Here is a 20235-nt window from a genome sequence, read left to right on the forward strand (position 1 = left end):
GGAGCCCTCAGTGGTCTCGCGCAACCATTAGCATTTGTGGGTTGAAGTCTCCATCAACGTGGACGTACGATAGCACCACCTATCGGAACCACGCCAAAAATCTTCATGTATCCATTGCATTTGCCTTCTCCAAATCCTTCCCCTTACCTTCATATGGTGTGTTTTACTTTCTGCTGGTATACTCTTAGAATTGCATGTGTAGGTTGATTGCTTGACTTGTCATAATTGCTAAAATCTGCCTACAACTAAAATTGAGAAAAGGAAAGATTTTTATTTGGTCAAGTAGTCTAATCACCTCCCCTAGAAATACTTTCAATCCTACAAGTGGTATCAGAGCTTTGGTCTCTGTAAGCCTTGATTTCCATAGCTTTGGTGATCACATCCTTGGTTTCACAACCTACGAGAGTATGGCATCTAGCGAGGGCAACTATCACCGTAGAGATCCTTACTTTGATGGTACAAATTTTGCTAGTTGTAAGCATAAGATGAAAATGCATATTCTTGGTCATGACCCCACCCTTTGGGCTGTTGTTCATAGTGGCTTAGAAGGTGAGTTCTTTGAGGATGGTAGAGAACTGGGTCATGAAGCGACCGCGGAAGAATTGAAGACGTTGCAATACAATGCTCAAACTTGTGATATCCTCTTTAATGGATTGTGCCCTGAGGAATTCAACAAAATCAGCCGCCTTGAGAATGCAAAGAAAATTTGGGATACTTTGGTTGATATGCACGAAGGTACCGAGTCCGTCAAGGAATCTAAGTTGGATGTACTTCAAAGTCAACTTGAAAAGTTCAAGATGAAGGATGGTAAAGGAGTCGCTGAAATGTACTCTAGGCTTGCTCTCATCATAAATGAGATTGACGGCTTAGGAAGTGAAGAGATGAGCGATAAATTCATCATCAAGAAGATCCTTAGGGCCTTGGATGGAAAATGTGCACACGGTATCATATTTTCAAGATCCTTAGAGCAACTAAAATTGGGAAAAGGAAAGATTTTATTTGGTCAAGTAGTCTAATCATCCCCCCTCTAGACATACTTTCTATCCTACAGCTGACGCATCCTACACATCCACCTCCTCGCCGGTGCCACGGGATGGAAATGGATCAGCAAGGAGAAGCACGACCATGAGGCTGACCCCTCCTCCACCTGTCGACACTCCACCAGGTCCTCGCTGCCCGCACCACCCGCGCCGCCCACGTTTTTCATCGCGCCGCCGGCAGCCCCACAGCACAGAAGGCCATACGTCTTCGCCGACAGCTATCGACGCTATTGGGAGAGGACGACGCCACTCCCGTGGGGAGATGCCTACATCCAAACAATTTGCATCTCTCCGTGGATCGGGTGTCAATCCCAACGGTGCCGGTGAGCGGACGCGCCCGCCGTGAGGAGATCGACCAACACCGCACCCGCCATCCACCAGATCTGCTCTACGACCACATGTACACCGTAGATTCGCCATTGTGGGATACGTGGCTCCACGACGAGCACGGCATGCGGTGGCAATCCTTTTTTGCTCATCGTACTCCAACTCCACGGCGGCCGCGTCCTGCTCGTGTTGAGAGCCCGTCCCAAACGCACGGGCGTAGGCATGTGTGTGGCCGCACGCCGACGCCATCTCCGTCCCCGTCCCTGCCACCATGACCTCCCATGACCAAGGAGGAGGAGGCTGAGCTCATGAGGCGGGTCATGGACGACTCCATGAACACCCACGACGAGCGCCAATTTGAGGGCCTCGAAACCCAGTTGGCCCTCTTTGCAGCCGGCGACATCGCCATCCCGGAGCTGGACATGGCCGTCAAGGAGGAGGCGCGGAAGAAGGTGGTGGAGGAGCCACTCATCGCCGTGTGGAACCCGCACGTGGTCGGCCGGTGATGGAGCTGGTCGTCCACGGCGCCGGAGATGGCCGATGCGATGGGTGTCGAGCCATGGTCACCCACGCTGCCGAGGTCACCAGAGCAGGAGCAGGAGCCGCGGGAGGAGGTGGTGCAGGAGCTTCCGGCCTGGCAGGGGCCGCCAGCCCACCTCTGGCAGCCACCTCCATATGCCGGCCTCATCGGCGACATGCCTATGTAGTTTTATTTATGTCTTTTAAGCTACGTTGCACCGATACGGCGATACGAGTACGGCTATACGGGATACGGCAATTTCTAGAAACAGCAATATGCGATACGTCGAGTATATATAAATAATTAATAAAAATGACATGTAATAGAAACCAACATAACAAAATGTCCTCGACTCCATTAGTTGCCTTGCCTCCAAGCCTCTTTTCTTTTGTCTTGAATGATCCAGGTCCTCAACTCCTCATGGTGTACACAAAATAGAAAATACGTCAACAAGCAGCAACATCAGTAAGTAATTTTATCCAACAAACATCAACAAGCAGCAATAGATAGAAGTGATAGCCTCCTTTGTGCAGCTATTTCTCTCGGTGTACTAGTACTACGGACGCCAGCAAGCACAGCCAAGCAAGAATCCAGCAAGCACAACCAAGCAAGAATCCAGCAAGCAGGCAAGCATACATCAAGCACACAGCAAGCACACATCAGACATCACTCGGTGCTCGGGGAAATTGCCTTGCGACGGCGACGCAGAAGACTCGAGGAGGAGAGGCGATTCCAGGCGGTGGGCGCGACGGCGGCGAGCCACTGCAGGCGGCGGCGGCGGCTAGTCGCCCTCCAGCCCTTCCTCATGCAGTCGAACAGAGTGCGAAAGAGAGATTAGGTTTAGGTGGTCGTGGGCTATTTGGCTCGCTCGGCCGCTCGGGGCTGCGCTCTGTCGCTCGCCGTGTCCCAGGCGTGTCGCGAGCGTGTCGCTGCCGTATCAACATTCTTTCTCTTAAATAAAAAACGGGATACTTCTTTGATACGCGTATTCAAGCCGTATCGGCCGTATCGGCGTATCGGAGCCATCCGGAACGGCGATACGGCACTTTCCTTGCGTATCGGTGCTACGTAGCTTTTAAGTTTTAGTTTAATTAAGATGTGTTGAACTTGACTTTTTTTACATTAATGTTTATATTGTTGTTTTTAAATTATCTACAACGTTTATTTGGGTTTGTTTTGAGGTAAGATTTGAAGTCCAAAAAATGGATAGTTTGGGATGCGGCGGGCGCGTTGGGCGCACCGGCGGCCGCACGACCGCAAACAAACGGGAATGTTCATTTTTCATCTTCAAACGGACGAAATCTAGACAAAACGAACGTCCGCTTAAAGTCGTGCGTTGGAGTTGCCCTAATAGTCCTCTAAAAAAAATACTACAAGGGCTGGCCTACCGCGGGACAAAGACTCTTTTGTTTTGGACTTTAATATTGATCCGACGTTCGATTTACATTGGGAGCTAACGAAAGCTTCGCTATGAGGGAACTCCTCACGCGAACATTTTCGTTCGATCTGAATCCCCTCCCGGCGCGAACCCCACGTCAGCCAGGCCTTTTGCTAGGCCTCTAGGCCCAACACAATCCCCTTTTGTATAAAAAATAAACAAATGTAAAAGCTGTCCAAACTATTTAATATATACCAAAAATAGAAAAATCACAACGACATGCAGTAACTATTGTCATGGATTGTACAAAATTTTATTGCCATGTTGTATAAACTTTTTCGACGATGTCTAGTACATTATCAAAAACACATGCATACTAATTTGCCATGGCTAATGTACAGAGACAAACTTGTAGATAAATTGCCATGATATAGAGGAAAACAAGAAAACACACATAACAACACAAGTTTCCCAAGATAGTGGGGGGTATGTTAGAACATAACCTTGCCTTATCTAAAATGCCATGCATCAAATTAAAGAATTGCCATGCCTGAGAAACTAAATATGCTATGTACTAAAAACATAAAAGAAAAGTTAACAATTATCATTGAACCTAAGTTGCAAATTGTTTCGTAAAAGATGATGGAACAAATTGTATTCTTTTTATGAAAAATAGTCTCATGATAAAAATTGCCATGAGCCATTCTTCTTTTTTTGCCAAGGGGTACAATGAAGAATTTATAATGGTTTGTTTCAACAAATGTGCCATGTTCCAAAAATAATTAACCGTGGTGCAAAAAATTGAATTTGCCATGGTAGCAAAATTAAATTTGCCATGGCCAAATATATAAATATGCCATGATAGAAGAACAAAAAATAGAATACCATGGATCGGAATTGCCATGGTTCAAAAACTAAGTTTGCCATATTGCAAAAAAGGATTCCGCTATAAATCCGGCGTTACATTTTTTTTACCATGGAAAATCGAATGTTCTTTTGTAGCAATTTATGTTTATCGAGGATGTCATGTTTAGTTGGCAAAGCATGGCAAATCTGCCTCAATTCATTTTGGTTTTGGCCAAGAAATTGTCGTACTTGTAAACTAAATTTTCCATCCTCACGCCAACTAAATTTGCCATCAAAAACTTTGATTTGCCATATTTTAAAAATTCAAGTCAAATTTGTAGCATTAGTGAAAAAATGCCATGGTCAATAAAGTAAATTTGCTATGGTCACATGAAAAATATAATACTGCTCCCACCGATCCATAATAACCGTCGTGGTTTTGAAGTAAGGCTGAACTAATCTTAGTTCAAAACTGCAACACTTATTTTAGATTAGAAGGAGTAGTATATTTCTCATCATCCGGAAATAGAATGCCATGGTCTATAATTTAAATTTGCCATGTTGTGTAACTAAATTTGCCATGTTGCAAAAAGTAATCAAATATATTGGTTGCATTTTCCAAGCTTTGGCAAAATGAGAAATGTTTTTAAAAGGCCATGTGATTGTAAGAAAAATAAAATAGAAGTTGCAATGTGTGTAGAACGAAATTCATAGAATTTTTATGTGATCATTAAAATATGGACTAAATTTTGCAATCTTTTTTTAAAAAAAGTGTTTCGAAGTTGCCATGTGACCATAAAAAAATTCGAAAGTTTTCATGAATGGAGGTTAAAATCCTAGAGTTTGCCATGTGAGGATTTAAAAATATTTACTAAATTTGCCAAATTTGCCATGTTGGATCCCCCCCCCTACATTTTCGATGTTCAAATAATTGACGTAGTATGTAAAACAAATGCCCATGGTAGAGGGAATCTGCCATGCTAACTACAATAAAAATGTCATGACGCCCACGAAAAAACTTGCCATGATTATAAAAGAATGATATTAGTGTTAAAATGTGTGTAAGTTTGCCATGATGGCAAATACGGTGTAAAATCGCCATGTTGCATAGAAACCAATTACCATGACGAAAACCCATCTTAAAGTCTCCATGGAGACATTCAAAACATAAATTGCCGCGGGGGCACATCATAATTTTTCATTTTGGTGTTTTGACATTGTAAAATGTTACCACGGCCAAAAAATGCAAACTTAATTGACATGGGAAAACAAAACAAAAAATCCTAGAGTTTCGCAAGTCAGCACTAATGTTTTTTGTAAATTTGCCATGTTTTATGAATTTTATTTCTAAATTTGCCATGTTCAAATCATTGACATAGTATGTAAAAAAAATGTCTGTGATAAAGAAAATTTACCATGCTATCTAGTATATAATAAAAATGCCATGGTGCACATGATTTTTTTGCCGTGATTCTAAATAAGTGATAATAATGGCAAAATGTATGTAAGTTTGTCATGATGGCAAAACCGGCGTAAAATTGTCATGATGAATAGAAACCAATTTATCATGGCAAAAATGCATCTTAATTCATCACGGAGACATTCAAAACATAAATTGTCATGGGCACACATCATAATTTGTCATTTTGTTACTCTTTTAACTTTGTAAAATATTGCCACGGCAAAGATGCAAACTTAATTGACATGGACAGTTTACATGACAAGCATTCTGTTGACTGGAAAAATTGGTTGTTGTTAATGCATATTGCACATGTATAGCATTCAGTTGACTGAAAAAACCATGAAAAAATTGCAGTAGATGGAAGTGCAGTGTTTCTTTGCCTCTCGCAAAGGTAAGAGCAAGTCCAGCAGTTCCACGATCCCCTCCCTCATCGTTCTTTTAGGGGAACAAAGCAAAAAAATTGCCTCCAGCAGTTCCCCAATCCTTTCCCCGTTTTTCTGGCCTCCCCCAAATTGTCCTCTCTCTCTCCCCTCTATGTAGGGGAACGGCGACCTTCCGATCCCCTCCCCGACTCGCTGGACGAGGCAACGACTGCGCCCGGAAAACTCCCTCCCGCCACCATGCCATTGTCGTTGCTGCATCATCAGGTTTGTTTCTTCCTTGATTTTCTCTCGGATCCAAGCAGAATACAGAATCTAGGGAAGGGAGATAGGGCACCGCCGGGCAATGGAGGAGGGCCATGGCTGCGGTGGCTGGGGGAGGGGCGCGGCTGTCGTGGCTGAATATGATACGGGGGGAGGGGCGTGGCCGCCACCGAGTAGTGATTCTGCGGGGAGGGGCGCGGCGGCAGTGGATAAGGGGGTGGGGTTTTGTTGGCCTGTATCAAAGGCTGGTTGATGCGTGCTTGCATCCGAGAGCAGCTAGCAGATTTTTTGTAGAAAAAGGAGCAGCTAGCAGATGTGTGTCGCTGGTGTTGTTAGTAGACAGAAGCTAGCTAGCCGCTGATACATCGCTAGTACTAATGTGTGTTAGCAAAGAGCAGCTAGCTAGCTACTGATGTGTTTTAGCAGAGAGCAGATAACTCATGTATGTTGCTGAAGATTGCACATTTACATAGAAAACTGAGAGAGCTTGTTCGGAATTTCAGTGTTGCTGCTATTACTAGTTATTTGGTTTTGTGTTGTTGTTGTTTAAGCTTAATGTACCTTTCTTTTTGTTTCAGATTTTGGTAATTGAAGACCAGACTCAGAGTTATTTTGATCTTTTGCATAGTGATGTCGGACTGAATGATTTGCACTGGACCGAAGAACAACATGTCGATCATGAAGGGCGGGAAGAACAACAAACTGATATCGAAGAGCTTGAAGAGCAACAAACTGATCTCGAAGGGCCTGAAGAACCTACCCCTCCTGTAAAAGCAAGGTCTTCCAAAGCAAAGGCGAAGAAAGCAAGCGCTTCAAAGTCAAGCGCTTCGAAGAGGCAAAACAATTTCAGCAAGGCTGAAGACTTAACTTTGGTGGATGCATACCTTGAGATAACTCAAGATCCAATCATAGGAGTCGACCAATCTCATGATTGTTATTGGAAAAGAATCGATGCTTATTTCCATGCCAATAAATTTGAAGACCATGGTCGCACACAAGATTCTCTTTAGCATCGTTGGGCTATTATTCAAGAACAAGTGAATAGATTTTGTGCATGTTATAGTCAGGTCCTAAATAGGAACCAAAGTGGGATGACACGTGAATATAAGGTAACAAATATGCTTTGCATGGTTCCTGTTTTGTTCATATCTTTGTTGTACTGATGCATATGTATTAATGTAGCTATGTCAAGCGCTTGTTCTCTATTGGAGACAAGGCAAATAAATCATTTGGATTGATGCATTGCTTTAATAAGTTGGAAGACACCGAGAAGTGGAAATCTCGGCCTCAGAAAAAGCAGAAGACATCCTCCTTGGATACTCCTAATTCGTCATCTGCTAGTTTGTCTGAGGATGAAGCTACATCTCCCTCTAAAGTTGTTCCCAAGAAAAGGCCACCTGGAATCAAGAGGGCTAAAGATGCAGCATGGCGGGCTCAAAGTTCTTTCGGTACAGGTAATAGTAGTGCCATGGAATCATTTGGGGGTATCTTGGAGACAAGGGAGTCAAAAAGACAAGAGCGATTTGAGCTCATGATTGCAATGGACAAACAGAGAGAAGAAGATAGGTTGGTAGAAGAAAGAAAGAAACTTGCAATACAAGAAAAATAGATGAAATTAGAAGAAGAAAAGATACGAATCATGAGAATGGCGGAAGAACGCATGATGGGGGCTGAAGAAAGCAAAATAATGAGCATGGAGCTTAGTGGCATGGATGAGCAAGAACAAGAATTCTACAAATTAAGGAAGAGCCAGATCATCAACCGCCATCGTAACTCGTCGGCTTGAGCTAAGTGTTGTAATATGTATTACTTATTATCTTCGAACCATTTGGATGAAATGTGTCTTGTAATTTGTATCAATTATTATCTTTGAACCATTTGGATGAACTATGTGTCTTATAATCTGTACTAATTATTATCTTTGAACCATTTGGATGAACTATGTCTAGTAATATGTACTATGTCTCTAAAACATTTGGCTAACTATGTTAGATAGATAATTGCTTCCATTATTTAGAAAATGATACAGATAGTGCTTACACTCCCATTATAATTGAAAAACAGTACACACTCCTGTTGCGAAACATCCTTGCCTTGAAGGTGGGGTTTTCTGCAAAATAGTCCTTGTGGAGGTTCTGAAAGCGTTCCGCAAAATCACGCTGAAGAGATTGACGTCCTGGTTATGAACCTCCATGTCGTGGAGCATCCAACCGGGCTTCTTCTTCCTCTGCTACAATTGCAGCCATCATGAGTTCCTCATCTTCGGGGGAGGAATCTTCACAAAACTGCCGGGCCAAACTTCGACTGTGACTCATTTCGTTGTGGAGAGATGGCAGAGAGATGGTGAAAGAGAAGTAGAAGAGGAGGCACGATCTGAATTGTGAGAGATATGAGGGATGATCATGTATTTATAGAGCTGAAACTAGCCGTTGGTAGTTATGAAATATTGTTAAAATATAAAATAAGAGAGATGTTTAGGGGGAACTGCTGGAGTCGACTAATTTTTAGGGGAGAATTTTTTTAAGAAAGTCCCCTGTTTTGAGATATAGGTTAGAAATTTTAGGGAAACTGTTGGACTTGTCCTAACTCCCTCTGCTGAATCTCCTCTCCGAGATGGACACCAGCTGCCGCTCTCCCCATACGTGCCTGGCGGCAGCCTTCACGTCCCAGCTCCGCCAGGCACCTCCAGCAGCCCCTGCCGTCCGCCTCGTCTAAGCTGCCATGCGCATCGGCCTACCCCGAGCGCCCCCGAGCACCTAACCCCTTGGCCTGCATCGCTGCAGCCGCCCTGGCGTCCATGGCCGCCGCCAGGGCTTGGTGCTGCTCCGGCGCTCCGGCAGCAGGTACCAGATGGATGGGGGGAGGTCATCACATCCCATCCGCCAGCGGCACTCCCTCGTCGGAGCCGCCTGCAGTTCCCCACCGTCCGCCTCGCCTGCGACGCCATAGTCGTCCTCTGTTGCACACGACGCTCCTCAGGTCGTTGGCGCGAAAAACACAAAAATCTGAGATTTTTAGCTTTCCCGTTTGTTTTTGCTTTTCAAGGGAAACGAAGACTCTTTTTTGACGCGATCGGGCCAACTGTTTTCTCCTGAGACCCATTCCAACAGCGCGCATCCCGGATACGTCATGCGTGCCGTACCAGAAAGACCACTCGCCAAACCTGACCAGCCGCGGGAAGAGAAGGCCTGCGGTCTAGTACCACGTAGTGTGCCCACCGATTCCTTTCTCATTCCGCTCAATTCAGCGAGGATGGGTCACCTGAAATTTGTTTCCGGCCGCCTAGACAGAAAGTTGCACGTTCGAGAGGACAAAAGACAATTTTTCCCTTCAGAAAACAAAACCAAAGATCACAAGGAACAACACCAAAGAGTACAAACAGAGTCGTGTATAACATTTCCTAAAGTTCTTTCACGAAAGAGCGTATGCAACCGTTCCGTCTATCGGATACATGCTCTAGGTAATCCATTTTGCTAATTCTAAGTCGATTTAAGTCTAAGTCAACTCAGTAATCACCTGATTTATGTGGAGATTCATGTGCACTTTTTTCTTTGTTTTTTTTTCTTCCTGTTTTTTTGGTTCTTCAGTGCACGTTTTTAAGTCAATTTGTATTTTCATGTATGGGTCTTCATGTGTGTTTTTTCTCCTTTGCCACACGTGAAACTATTGTTGCATGATCCCCGGTCCAGCGTACCGTAATTTTTCTTTTTTCCCACTAATTAGTAGGAAAAACCTTGTAATCGACGGACCGGCCACTCAATATTGCGCCGGACACAGGCTTCGGTCGGCTCTACTAGTAGCTTCTACACACGCACCGCTTTTCATTTTTTTTGGCCATATCTCTTTCATCTCTCACAGCCATTCGTTTCTCCTCTTATCCATTTTCTCCTTCTTATCTCTCAGCTAAACTATCCCGTGAGCTGTTCCGGCCACCACCGCCGATTCATGGCCACGCGTGCACCTTCCTCCCTCTGGCTCAGATGCCATGGCGTAGTTCATCCCAAGGCGCGTACCGCCTGGCATCAGACTGCCCAAAGACCAAGCACTGTTTCCAGGCGCCCCTGGTGAGTGGAGTTGATGTGAGTGGCTCGCCGGCGTCGCGGGCGAGTGGAGTTGATGTGAGGGGCTCGCCGGCGTCGCGGGCGAGGGCTACCAGCAGCCACCGTGTATGCCGTGTCTCAGACGACCCCAACCACTGCAGCGCGTGCTGGAACCACGCATCATTTTTGCTGGAACCAGCACCGCAGGGAGCTGCAACCGACCGCACCGCAGCTCCGGCGCTCGCGGGTTCCAGCTTAGCCCTTGCCGGATGCAGCTTGGCCCCCTGCCGGTTGCAGCTCCTCCACAAGCCGGTTCTAACTCTGGCATCGAGCGCTACTATGTGCTAGAGAGTTGTGATGTGATGGGCAGCTAGCGGTGCTGGAACCGGTGTCTATCGGTGCTGGAAACGGTGCATATGAAAGCTGGAACTAGCATCTTTTTTTGCTACTACTATCTTGGTTTTGCTGACCAACTGAATTTTGCTACCACCTCCTCCATTGTTTGCTGGAACCAACAATCTTTTTGTTACCACTATCTTTTGTTTTTGTTGGAACCAGACCCAATTCTGCTTTCATCGCCTTCGATTTTGCTGGAACCAGCAATATTTTTTGCTACTACTATCTTTTATTTTTGCTGGAACCAGCCCTAATTTTGCTTCCACCACCATTGACTTTTGCTGGAACCTGTTCCAGCAATCCGTTCTTTGCTACCATCAGCTTTGTCTGAAAGCGACACCACCATCACCATTGATGCTGCGATGGCAGTGGGCAGCATCAGCGAGGGACGGTGTTGCGATCAGCGCCGTAGAGCTACCATGGATGCAACATAGAGGCAAGAGAAAAAACTGCTACGGTCAACGGCCTTTTTATTGCGAGCGACGACAGCGAGCATCGGCGGTGAGCGTCTGCGGCGAGGCAAACGGGCAAGGTTCGGCGAGCACGGGTCGTCGGCGGTCGAGGATGAGCGGGGCGCCAGTCTTCTTCCCCTTTCTTTTTTCTCCTCTGCTTTTTTTGCTGCATCGTTTCTTGGAAGCTTGACAAAGGAATCGAACGGTTTTAAAAAGCTAGATCGTGCGGCCCACGTGGGACCGGCTGAAAATTTTGACCGGCGCGGGCGCCTATTAGTGGCCTATTTTTTTTGAGGTATTTAGTGTCCTAATTAGTACTACATATTTTATGATTTTTTGTGTACACTTTTGTTCTTTTTCACTCTTACCTGTGGTTGCATGCCCGTTGCTCGCGCAACTAGCCGTTAGTATTTTCCCTTGCAATTGCACACACAAAATCTCATATGTAAGAGCATCTCTAGCAGACCCCATAAAACGCCGACCCGCATAAGGCTTTTGCAGTTGCGGAAAAGGGTATATGCGGGCTGGCGCGGGCGAGGTCAGACTCAGACCCCGCAAAACGGACCCGTAAAATAGGATATTCGGTGAAGATGCTTTTTTACGGGTCGGCAACGCAGGGTCTGCTCGGGCGCCGCCGCGTCAAAACGCAAACCGAAGACGCTCAATAATCAAATTTGACATCGATTTCGGCAAATGAGTTCAAATTCAAACAATAGAACACAGTTCACACGCAAATAAAAGCTTAGTTTTGTAGGACAAACACAAAAGGAGGTCTTGCAAAGGTGACAACCACGTCCGACATCATCTTGGTCGATCTTCACTCCGCACCACCGAGTCCATCGAGGACATCGCAACCACCGAGTCCACCTCTGGCACTTGTTCCAACTCCGGCACCAAAATCATCGGCTAGTGCACTGAACACATCGGCGACATTGGTTTCAAACCCCATTGAGAAAACATCTCCGACACTGTAACACGCATTGGCCAACGCAAACATTCTCCTCTTCTAGATATCTTTTCTTGCCATATCACGCCATTCTTTGGTGAGATTGTCCATGTCATTGTGGTTCAATGGCATGATCTTGTTCTCTTTGGCAAGCAACTTGGACATGACTTTGTTTTCAGCGGCATATGTTCTTCTCTCCTCAATGGCAGCTTTGGCGCAGCCCCTCGTCCTTGAGCAATTGCCATTTTTCTTGCTTCTCCCGTGCCTTCTTCTCGGCCAACTCTTTCTTTATCTCAAACGTCTTCATTAACATCAACTCATTTGATTGCACCATGGCATCAATCTTGTCCCGCAAGCTTGATCTACGTGCTCTCTCTTCATCTTCTCCTTAGTCTTCTTGTCACCATTGGGCTTGTTTAATTTTCTTGGGCCATCATCATCCTCATCTTCATCCATGTTAGTAAGTGAACCTCTCTTCGGTGGGGATTCTTTGTCAATCAACTTCCACTTCTCGCACTCTTTGAGCAAGTCCTAACAATGCTCTAGTTTGACGAATTTGCCTTCCGAAGCTTCCATGTCTTTGTATCTTTGTTGGGCAATTTTATCCTACACAATTAAAACAATGTCAAATTATGCAATCACTTTAAAAGCTACAAATGATTTGCATAACTTGGGACGTGAACTCACATAGTCGGATTCCACGGTTCCACTTGGAGGGGCATTGCGAACTTGTTCCAACCAAGCAGCCAAATGGCTACAAATCGGCTTGATCACATCCCAACAACCTTGGAGTGACCAAAATGTGTGTGGAGTTCTATTGGGATACTTTGTCATCATGCGGAAGTATTGATCTTCGATCCTTTGCCAATACCTCTTGGCTATTTGAGACGTGTCCATGCAAGCATCAAGAGACACCGTACTCCAAGCTTTGATCAAGATTTGATCTTCCAAGATCGTGTAGTTCTTCGATCTCTGGCTTTTTTTTCGCTTGCGCTTGATACACCCCCTCATCTACCTCCTCCAACTCTTCTTCACCACCATGATCATCTACGCCGCCCTCCGTTTCATTGTAATTGAATTCAGCGAACGGGGCTTGATCGATGTCAACGGCATTGGTGTCCAACAAGTTCACGAACTTGGCAGCGGCATTGTTCGAACCACCACTATAGTGAGCAACAACAAGTCATGAGCTACCGCAATGGCAAAAGGCAAAGAAAATTGAAGGGACCAAAGGGTCATACCTTCCAGCCATTTCGTCAAACACCGTGCTAGCAGTGGGAGCAACGCCATTGAATGGCATTGATGTCTGCTAGAACTACGTCGGTATTTCCCCAAAGAGGAAGGGATGATGCAGTATAGCGACGGTAGGTATTTCCCTTGGTGATGAGACCAAGGTTATTGAACCAGTAGGAGAACCTCCTCACACCACGTAAACATCACCTGCACACAAATAACAAATACTCGCAACCCGACGTGTTAAAGGGGTTGTCAATCCCTTTCGGGTACGGCGCCTCAAGATAGGCAAATAACGTGAGGTAAAAGTGGTAGATAAGATAAATAGATCGTGGAACAAATGAATTACAGCAAGGTATTTTTGTATTTTTGGTTTAATAGATCTGAAAATAAATGCAAAAAAAATAGATCGCAAAGAAAAATATGATGAAAAGAGAGCCGGGGGCCGTAGGTTTCACTAGTGGCTTCTCTCGAGAAAAATAGCAAACGGTGGGAAAACAATTACTGTTGGGCAATTGATAGAATTTCAAATAATCATGATGATATCCAGGCAATGATCATTATATAGGCATCACGTCCAAGATTAGTAGACCGACTCCTTCCTACATCTACTACTATTACTCCACACACCGACCGCTATCCAGCATGCATCTAGTGTATTAAGTTCATGGAGAAACGGAGTAATCCAACAAGAACAATGACATGATGTTGACAAGATCTATTTATGTAGAAATAGACCCCATCTTGTTATCCTTAATAGCAACGATACATACATGTCGTTTCCCTTTCTGTCACTGGGATCAAGCATAGTAAGATCGAACCCATCACAAAGCACCTCTTCCCATTGCAAGATAAATAGATCAAGTTGTCCAAACAAAACCCAAATATCGGAGAAGAAATACGAGGCTATAATCAATCACACATATAAGAGATCAAAGAAGACTCAAATAACTTTCATGGATAAAAACATAGATATGATCATAAACTCAAAGTTCATCGGATCCCAACAAACACACCGCAAAAAGACTTACATCATATGGATCTCCAAGAGATCATTGTATTGATAATCAAGAGAGAGAGAGAGAGAGGAAGCCATCTAGCTACTAACTACGGACCCGTAGGTCTACAAAGAACTACTCACGCATCATCGGAGAGGCACCAATGAAAGTGGTGAACCCCTCCGTGATGGTGTCTAGATTGGATCTAGTGGTTCTGGACTCTGCGGCGGCTGGAATTGATTTTCGTCGACTCCCCTAGGGTTTCTGAAATATTGGGGTATTTATAGAGCAAAGAGGTGGTTCAGGGGGCACCCGAGGTGGGCACAACCCACCTGGGCCCCCAGGCGTGCCCTGGTGGGTTGTGCTCCCCTCGGAGTACCCCCCCCTAGGTGCTTTCCTGGCCCACTGGATGTCTTCTGGCCCAAAAAAATACTCAAGAAGTTTCACTGTGTTTGGACTTCGTTTGATATTGATTTCCTGCAATGTAAAAAACATGCAGAAAACAGCAACTGACACTGGGCACTATGTCAATAGGTTAGTACCAAAAAATTATATAAAATGAATATAAAATGATTGTAAAACATTCAAGAATGATAATATAACAGCATGGAACAATCATAAATTATAGATACGTTGGAGACGTATCAGGCATCGTCGGGGAACCTCTTGCCGGGGGCGCAGGGAGTGGATGAAGGAGCCGACCTCTTTGTAGGAATCTTCTTTCGCTTTACGCCCGAGACCTTGCCGACCTTCTCCGCTGCCGGCCGGGATCACGCAGCGGCATTGGCGCCCGAAGCGCGGGCCTACCTGCCGGGGCCAGCCAGATTCCCACCCTGCACGACCACGTTACCCTACTGCTTGCGGGCAGGCGCAGTGGTGCCTTGGGCGACGGCGGGGCCAACATGGCCAGCGACGAGATCCGCTAGAGGGGATTGAATGTTTGCATCCTCGACGGTGATGGGGGTGACTGGGAGTCATCCATGGCGGCGAAGAACTGCCGGGGAAGATGCACCGTAGCGGACGGTGGAGGGGGCAATGGTGGCGGAGGGGTGGGGGAGCGGGAACAGTCGCACGGATATTTCCCTCGCGCCAAATCTCGCTAGGATAGGGGCCGAGCTCTAGTTGGCCTCTGACCCCGTGAATCTAAAGGTTGAGGGAGATCTTTTGTCGCGCACCGGAAAAAAAAATACGGGTCGGACGTGCTTGCGGTGTCTGGTCGGGCAGGATTTTCCGCGCCGACCCGTATTTTGGCGGTTATTTTGCGGGTCGCGGCTATATACAGGGTCTGCTAGAGATGATCTAGTTGCAGATGTAGCAACCCGCATGCAACTTTGGGGTGGTTTTTATTTTTGTTTTATTTCTATTTTCTATTATTTTACACCATAGACATGACATCAACTTCCCAACCGCCACTCTCTTCCTCCCCTCCCCTTGCACTGCTGTCAGGACCCTAGAACCAGGCTAACTTGGATGGCAGTATAATCACCAGATTGGTCCATCACCTCCTCTCCGCATAGGCATAATGTCGGTTTTATATGACTTTACTGTTGTTGATAGATCGGTTTTTATCTTTTTCTTTTTGCTAGAATGTTGGTGGTTGGTTGTGTGCATCTTAGCTCTGCAGGGGTCAGATGTTGCTCATCATGCTTTCTATGCACTCGATACTAAATTTTAAGTTAATAAAAGCAGCATTTATGATAAAAAAATCCCTCTTTTCATTTTCATCATGAACGGATATATATTCTCTATTACCGGGTTAGCCACGTGGAAAATGGAAAATGTCCTAGCCTTTCTATCCATCAGGCTGTTGTACCGGCACCACCTAACGTCGGTAGAGTAGAGCAAGTGAGCAAACCAGGAACCTGGACAAGGACACACACAGGATCAGCCGATCCGTCCGAGCCATCACCGCACGGGACACGGCATAATACCAGGCATCAGCTCACGCCAGCTGCACTCCAAAGTTGAGAAAACCCACGTCTCCCAGAAAAAACAAACAAATGGCAAGTTGACAACGACAACACAAGGGGCCGTAGCTTTCTCCGCCCTCCGTTTCGGCCGAAACCCAGCGGCCGTCAGCTCGCTCGCTTCCTACCAAACAAGGCGGCGGCCATTCATGGCGTGCGCGCGGAGCCGTAGACGTCCAAAACCACAGCGGACACGGCCCACCGTTGCCTGCCCGCGCGCATATAAAGACCACACACCCTTCCTTTAGCCGCAGCGCCATAATTTCCGAGCTGCTAGCGCTACAGTCCCCATCAACAGTTCAGGCTTACAGTACAGCTAGTTGCAGTACCACGCGAGTACACCACCAAGCCAACGCCCAACAGAGAGGTAGTCGTGCCACTGGGTCTGGGAGGATGGCTTCGATCGTGCTGCTGCTGTCGGAGCTGCTCGGCGGCGCGGGGAGCACCAGCATGCTGGAGGCCAGCTGCTACATGGGCGGCCACAGCCTGCGGGAGTTCCGGCCCGCGGCGGCGGCCACGGGCGACCGGGCGCCGCCGGAGCCGAAGCTGTCCACGGAGGCCAAGGATGAGGAGCCGTCGTCGTTGGACCTGGAGGATCTCTCCGCCGTGTCCAGGATATCGGTGGACGTGATGTGGCCCTGAGCCTGCCGCCAGCTCCCGCTGACTCGGGAGGTCGATTCGCCTCGAGGTTGCTCTGTGTTTTTGTTGCCGACGACGAAGAAGAGACGTCATGTGATTCCTCGTTGCCTCGAGTTCTATGAAATGGAGATGTAAATATGCAAAGCCACCGCTGAATGTACTCCTTTTGTTCCTTCTTGTCCCATGACTTTTCCTACACACAGTTCCTTCGGGGATTCAACCGTCTGATCAGAGAACGACCGAACTCGTTTGCGACTTATTTTCCTCGTAATAATCGACCGGGTACTGACAATGATCCCATGCTAATTGCAGAATTATATGGTTCTCGTAATCGGGCGGATAATGACAGTCCATCGAGCGGGTATACCCACCCACCTTCCCTGCGTGGACTACAGAAAACAACGCATTTTCCATATACAAACTTGTAATCCATTCTGAGATATTGCTGTAACTGAACTTTCTGTACTTTTAACAGCGCATTTTTTGTTGTCTTGGCCTTGCAAGGCATTGTTCAGGTAAACCACAAGAGCTCTGTAGTTTTTAAGTCCCACATTACAAATAACGTCAAACAGAATTGCAAATAGTATCAAAGACCATACTGCTCCATGGGCGGTGGGTTGTCTTCGGTAGTTCGATTCCAAGCATATCTGCCATTACTGCAATTTTGTCGATGTATATTTTAAGCAACCATTGCGTGTGGTTTAGCAGAAACGTTTGCTAGGATATAATATAACTATGTGGGAAGAGGTTACTGGAAAATATTGGTGGCCTTGCACAGCTCATACACCGGCGGAGTGACCTTCAAGAAACCGCTGGAAGTTCTAAAACCACCACAGAGCAGCCTAGAGTAATTGCCCACAACGATTGTTCATATTACAAACCCGACCGTGATTTCCCTACAAAGCAATCATGCCTACTCCCTCCGATCCTAAATAATTGTCTTTCTAGAGATTTCAACAAATGACTACATACGAAGCAAAATGAGTGAACCTACACTCTAAAACATGTCTACATACATCCGTATGTTATAGTCCATTTGAGATGGCTAGAAAGACAATTATTTAGGAACGGAGGGAGTAGATGACATGTTACGCCAGGAGCGTCCCGGTCATGACAGTAACAGTTTCTCCTTGGATTTTCACTCTCCGATTTGCGTCATCCAGTTCCAGGTATAGCGTTCCACCCCTCGGAGATGCCTGATGATACATGGGCACATGGTCATATGAAGGAAAATTAACACGATGATTTAGCACTGATCGAGCGGATGTTGTGGCATTATTGTCAAATAAAATATAGACCTCCAAACAATTAAAACTTTGAAAACATACTTGAAATGCCGTCAGTTTTTGCTTCCCAAGCTTTCTACCCCAAAAGGGTCCCAATACACAATGTATACTGCCAGTAACAGGGTCCTGCAAAAATACAGAAATCAGGGGTTACGACTTGTATGAAAGATGAGGCTGCATTACATGGACAATATCAGTAGCCAATGGACGCCCAAGATTAATTTAAAATGAACGAGGGTTTTCCTATACATATTTCAACTAGTACAAATGGTGGCACTCTATAATTGCAACTTGCAAGCATCGATTCCTCATTCCTCAACAATAGTTACAAGCATCCACTGAGATAAAGTTTGTTCTACCATAGATAACACTACTAGTCAAAGCAGCTCTTAGCTTGTTATCGATATTGTGAATATAGATACAATTCTAGCTAAACAGAGGTAACTCATGATGATATTAATTTGTCTAGGACAAGCAGGGTTCAGACTTCAGAGCATGCTGGAAGTAGACAACACTACAGGACTATGCTATCCAGAATGAAAGATGTAGTACTCCCTCTGTTCACTTTTATAAGACGATGTAGCCATTTCAGACAGCAGTCAAAACAGTTCAATGTCTGCTATCTGAAACGTCTTATAAAAATGAACGGAGGGAGTAACATATTTGAGACGTGAGCACAATTAGGTGTTGGGAGAGGCACTCCTGCACCGACTTTCTTATACTTAGCTCCATACTCTTTTTTACTCAAATGCTCGATGCATTGGTAAGTTAAACAAGCTTCACAATTTCTACACACAACTTTGGACTAAGAAAGGACATCACCTCATCCATCCCAAATTTTGGGCAGAATAAACGTGTGAAGAAGTCATAACCAGACCCAGCAGGTGCCGGTCCTGTAACCATGATACCACCACATGACAACTTTTTAATTTCATCCATGTTAGGAAGTATGTCGGCAACCTGTTTTGCTGAAGAAAGTTCCACCTGAAAGCCATGCAACCTGTTTATTGGGCAATTGATTTTTCGAAGGAAAATTGATATAGGAGAAACTAAGAGAATACTAGCTGTCTAGCTTAGGAGAATGATCATAGCAGCACCAACATGCCCCATCTTAAAATGGGGAAGTTTATTTTGGAATGTAATGATGCAGGTAAAACAGGGGAGAGACAGTACAATGAGATCACCGTCGGCCGCCGATTTGTGAACACTGGCCACTGGTGCGCCGTTTAGGGTCTCCGGAATCGACGGCATCTCGTTGCAGTCCAGGAAATCAATCATGGGGAAATTCAGCTCAATAAACAGCTTCCCGTGGGCCTCGCCTGCGCCCCCTGGCGCAAGAACTTTCTTCGCAGTCAGGATACCGGACTTGGTCATGAACTCGATCATGCCATGCTCCGGGAGAACGGCCGTGAAGAGGAAGTGGGCGGAGGCCAACGTCGCGTGCCCACACAGGTCGACCTGAAAGCGACGACGCGTGGTGGGAGTCAATGCAGGCCAGTCGACGGGTTCTTCAGATCGGTCGATGCTGGCAGTAGAAAGGGGATCCGAGGATTTTGCGAGGAGATGGACGGAGGGCTATGTGGTTACCTCGGTGACGGGAGTGAACCATCGGAGGTGGAAGAGCGGGGCGGCGCTGGCGGGCCGGGAGAAGTCGCGGACGAGGAAGGCGGTCTCCGAGAGGTTGAACTCGGTGGCGACGGACTGCATCCACCGCTCGTCCGCGGCGTTGTCGTCGTGGAGGAGGCACACCGCGGCGGGGTTGCCCTTGAACGGCTCGGTCGCGAAGGCATCCACCTGACCACGACGGCCCGGCCAACGTCACTTTCCGACAGGTGCGACCGTGCGAGTGAAGAAGAAGAGAGGGGAAGATAGTAAGTACAGTACAGTACTGACCACGGCGTATCGGATGGCTTTCTTGCCCATTTCCACCAACACGGCGTCGGCGTCGGCGTCGGCGTAGGCGGCCGCTGCTCCAAATTTGCGTAAGTAGGAGTAGTAACAAGCTGCTGATGATTGCTGAGTAATCAGCAATGGCGAGTTGACGAGATGGAGACTATGGGC

The 20235-nt window shown here is 46.3% G+C and overlaps 2 protein-coding genes and 1 long non-coding RNA gene across 3 annotated transcripts; 2 read left to right on the top strand and 1 right to left on the bottom strand.

Annotated features, from left to right (window-relative positions):
* The first annotated feature begins 6032 nt into the window (after positions 1 to 6032).
* On the top strand, positions 6033 to 8146 carry LOC119275801. Its single transcript, XR_005135874.1, has 3 exons — positions 6033 to 6220; positions 6796 to 7326; positions 7400 to 8146. It is a non-coding gene; the product is annotated as an uncharacterized LOC119275801 (long non-coding RNA).
* An 8170-nt stretch (positions 8147 to 16316) lies between these two features.
* Positions 16317 to 17145, top strand: LOC119281224. The gene has a single exon (XM_037561812.1). The coding sequence runs from the start codon at positions 16643 to 16645 to the stop codon at positions 16889 to 16891; it is 249 nt and encodes an 82-aa protein (XP_037417709.1). The 5' UTR covers positions 16317 to 16642; the 3' UTR covers positions 16892 to 17145.
* A 456-nt stretch (positions 17146 to 17601) lies between these two features.
* On the bottom strand, positions 17602 to 20235 carry LOC119275802 (uncharacterized isomerase BH0283-like). Its single transcript, XM_037556721.1, has 6 exons — positions 20068 to 20235; positions 19762 to 19968; positions 19348 to 19632; positions 18997 to 19158; positions 18217 to 18300; positions 17602 to 18084 (listed from the first exon to the last, which is right to left on the bottom strand). Exons 1-6 carry the CDS (start codon positions 20095 to 20097, stop codon positions 17977 to 17979), a joined length of 876 nt encoding a protein of 291 aa, XP_037412618.1. The 5' UTR covers positions 20098 to 20235; the 3' UTR covers positions 17602 to 17976.

Source organism: Triticum dicoccoides, chromosome 3B (assembly GCF_002162155.2).
Source record: "Triticum dicoccoides isolate Atlit2015 ecotype Zavitan chromosome 3B, WEW_v2.0, whole genome shotgun sequence".
Classification (NCBI taxonomy): domain Eukaryota; kingdom Viridiplantae; phylum Streptophyta; class Magnoliopsida; order Poales; family Poaceae; genus Triticum; species Triticum dicoccoides.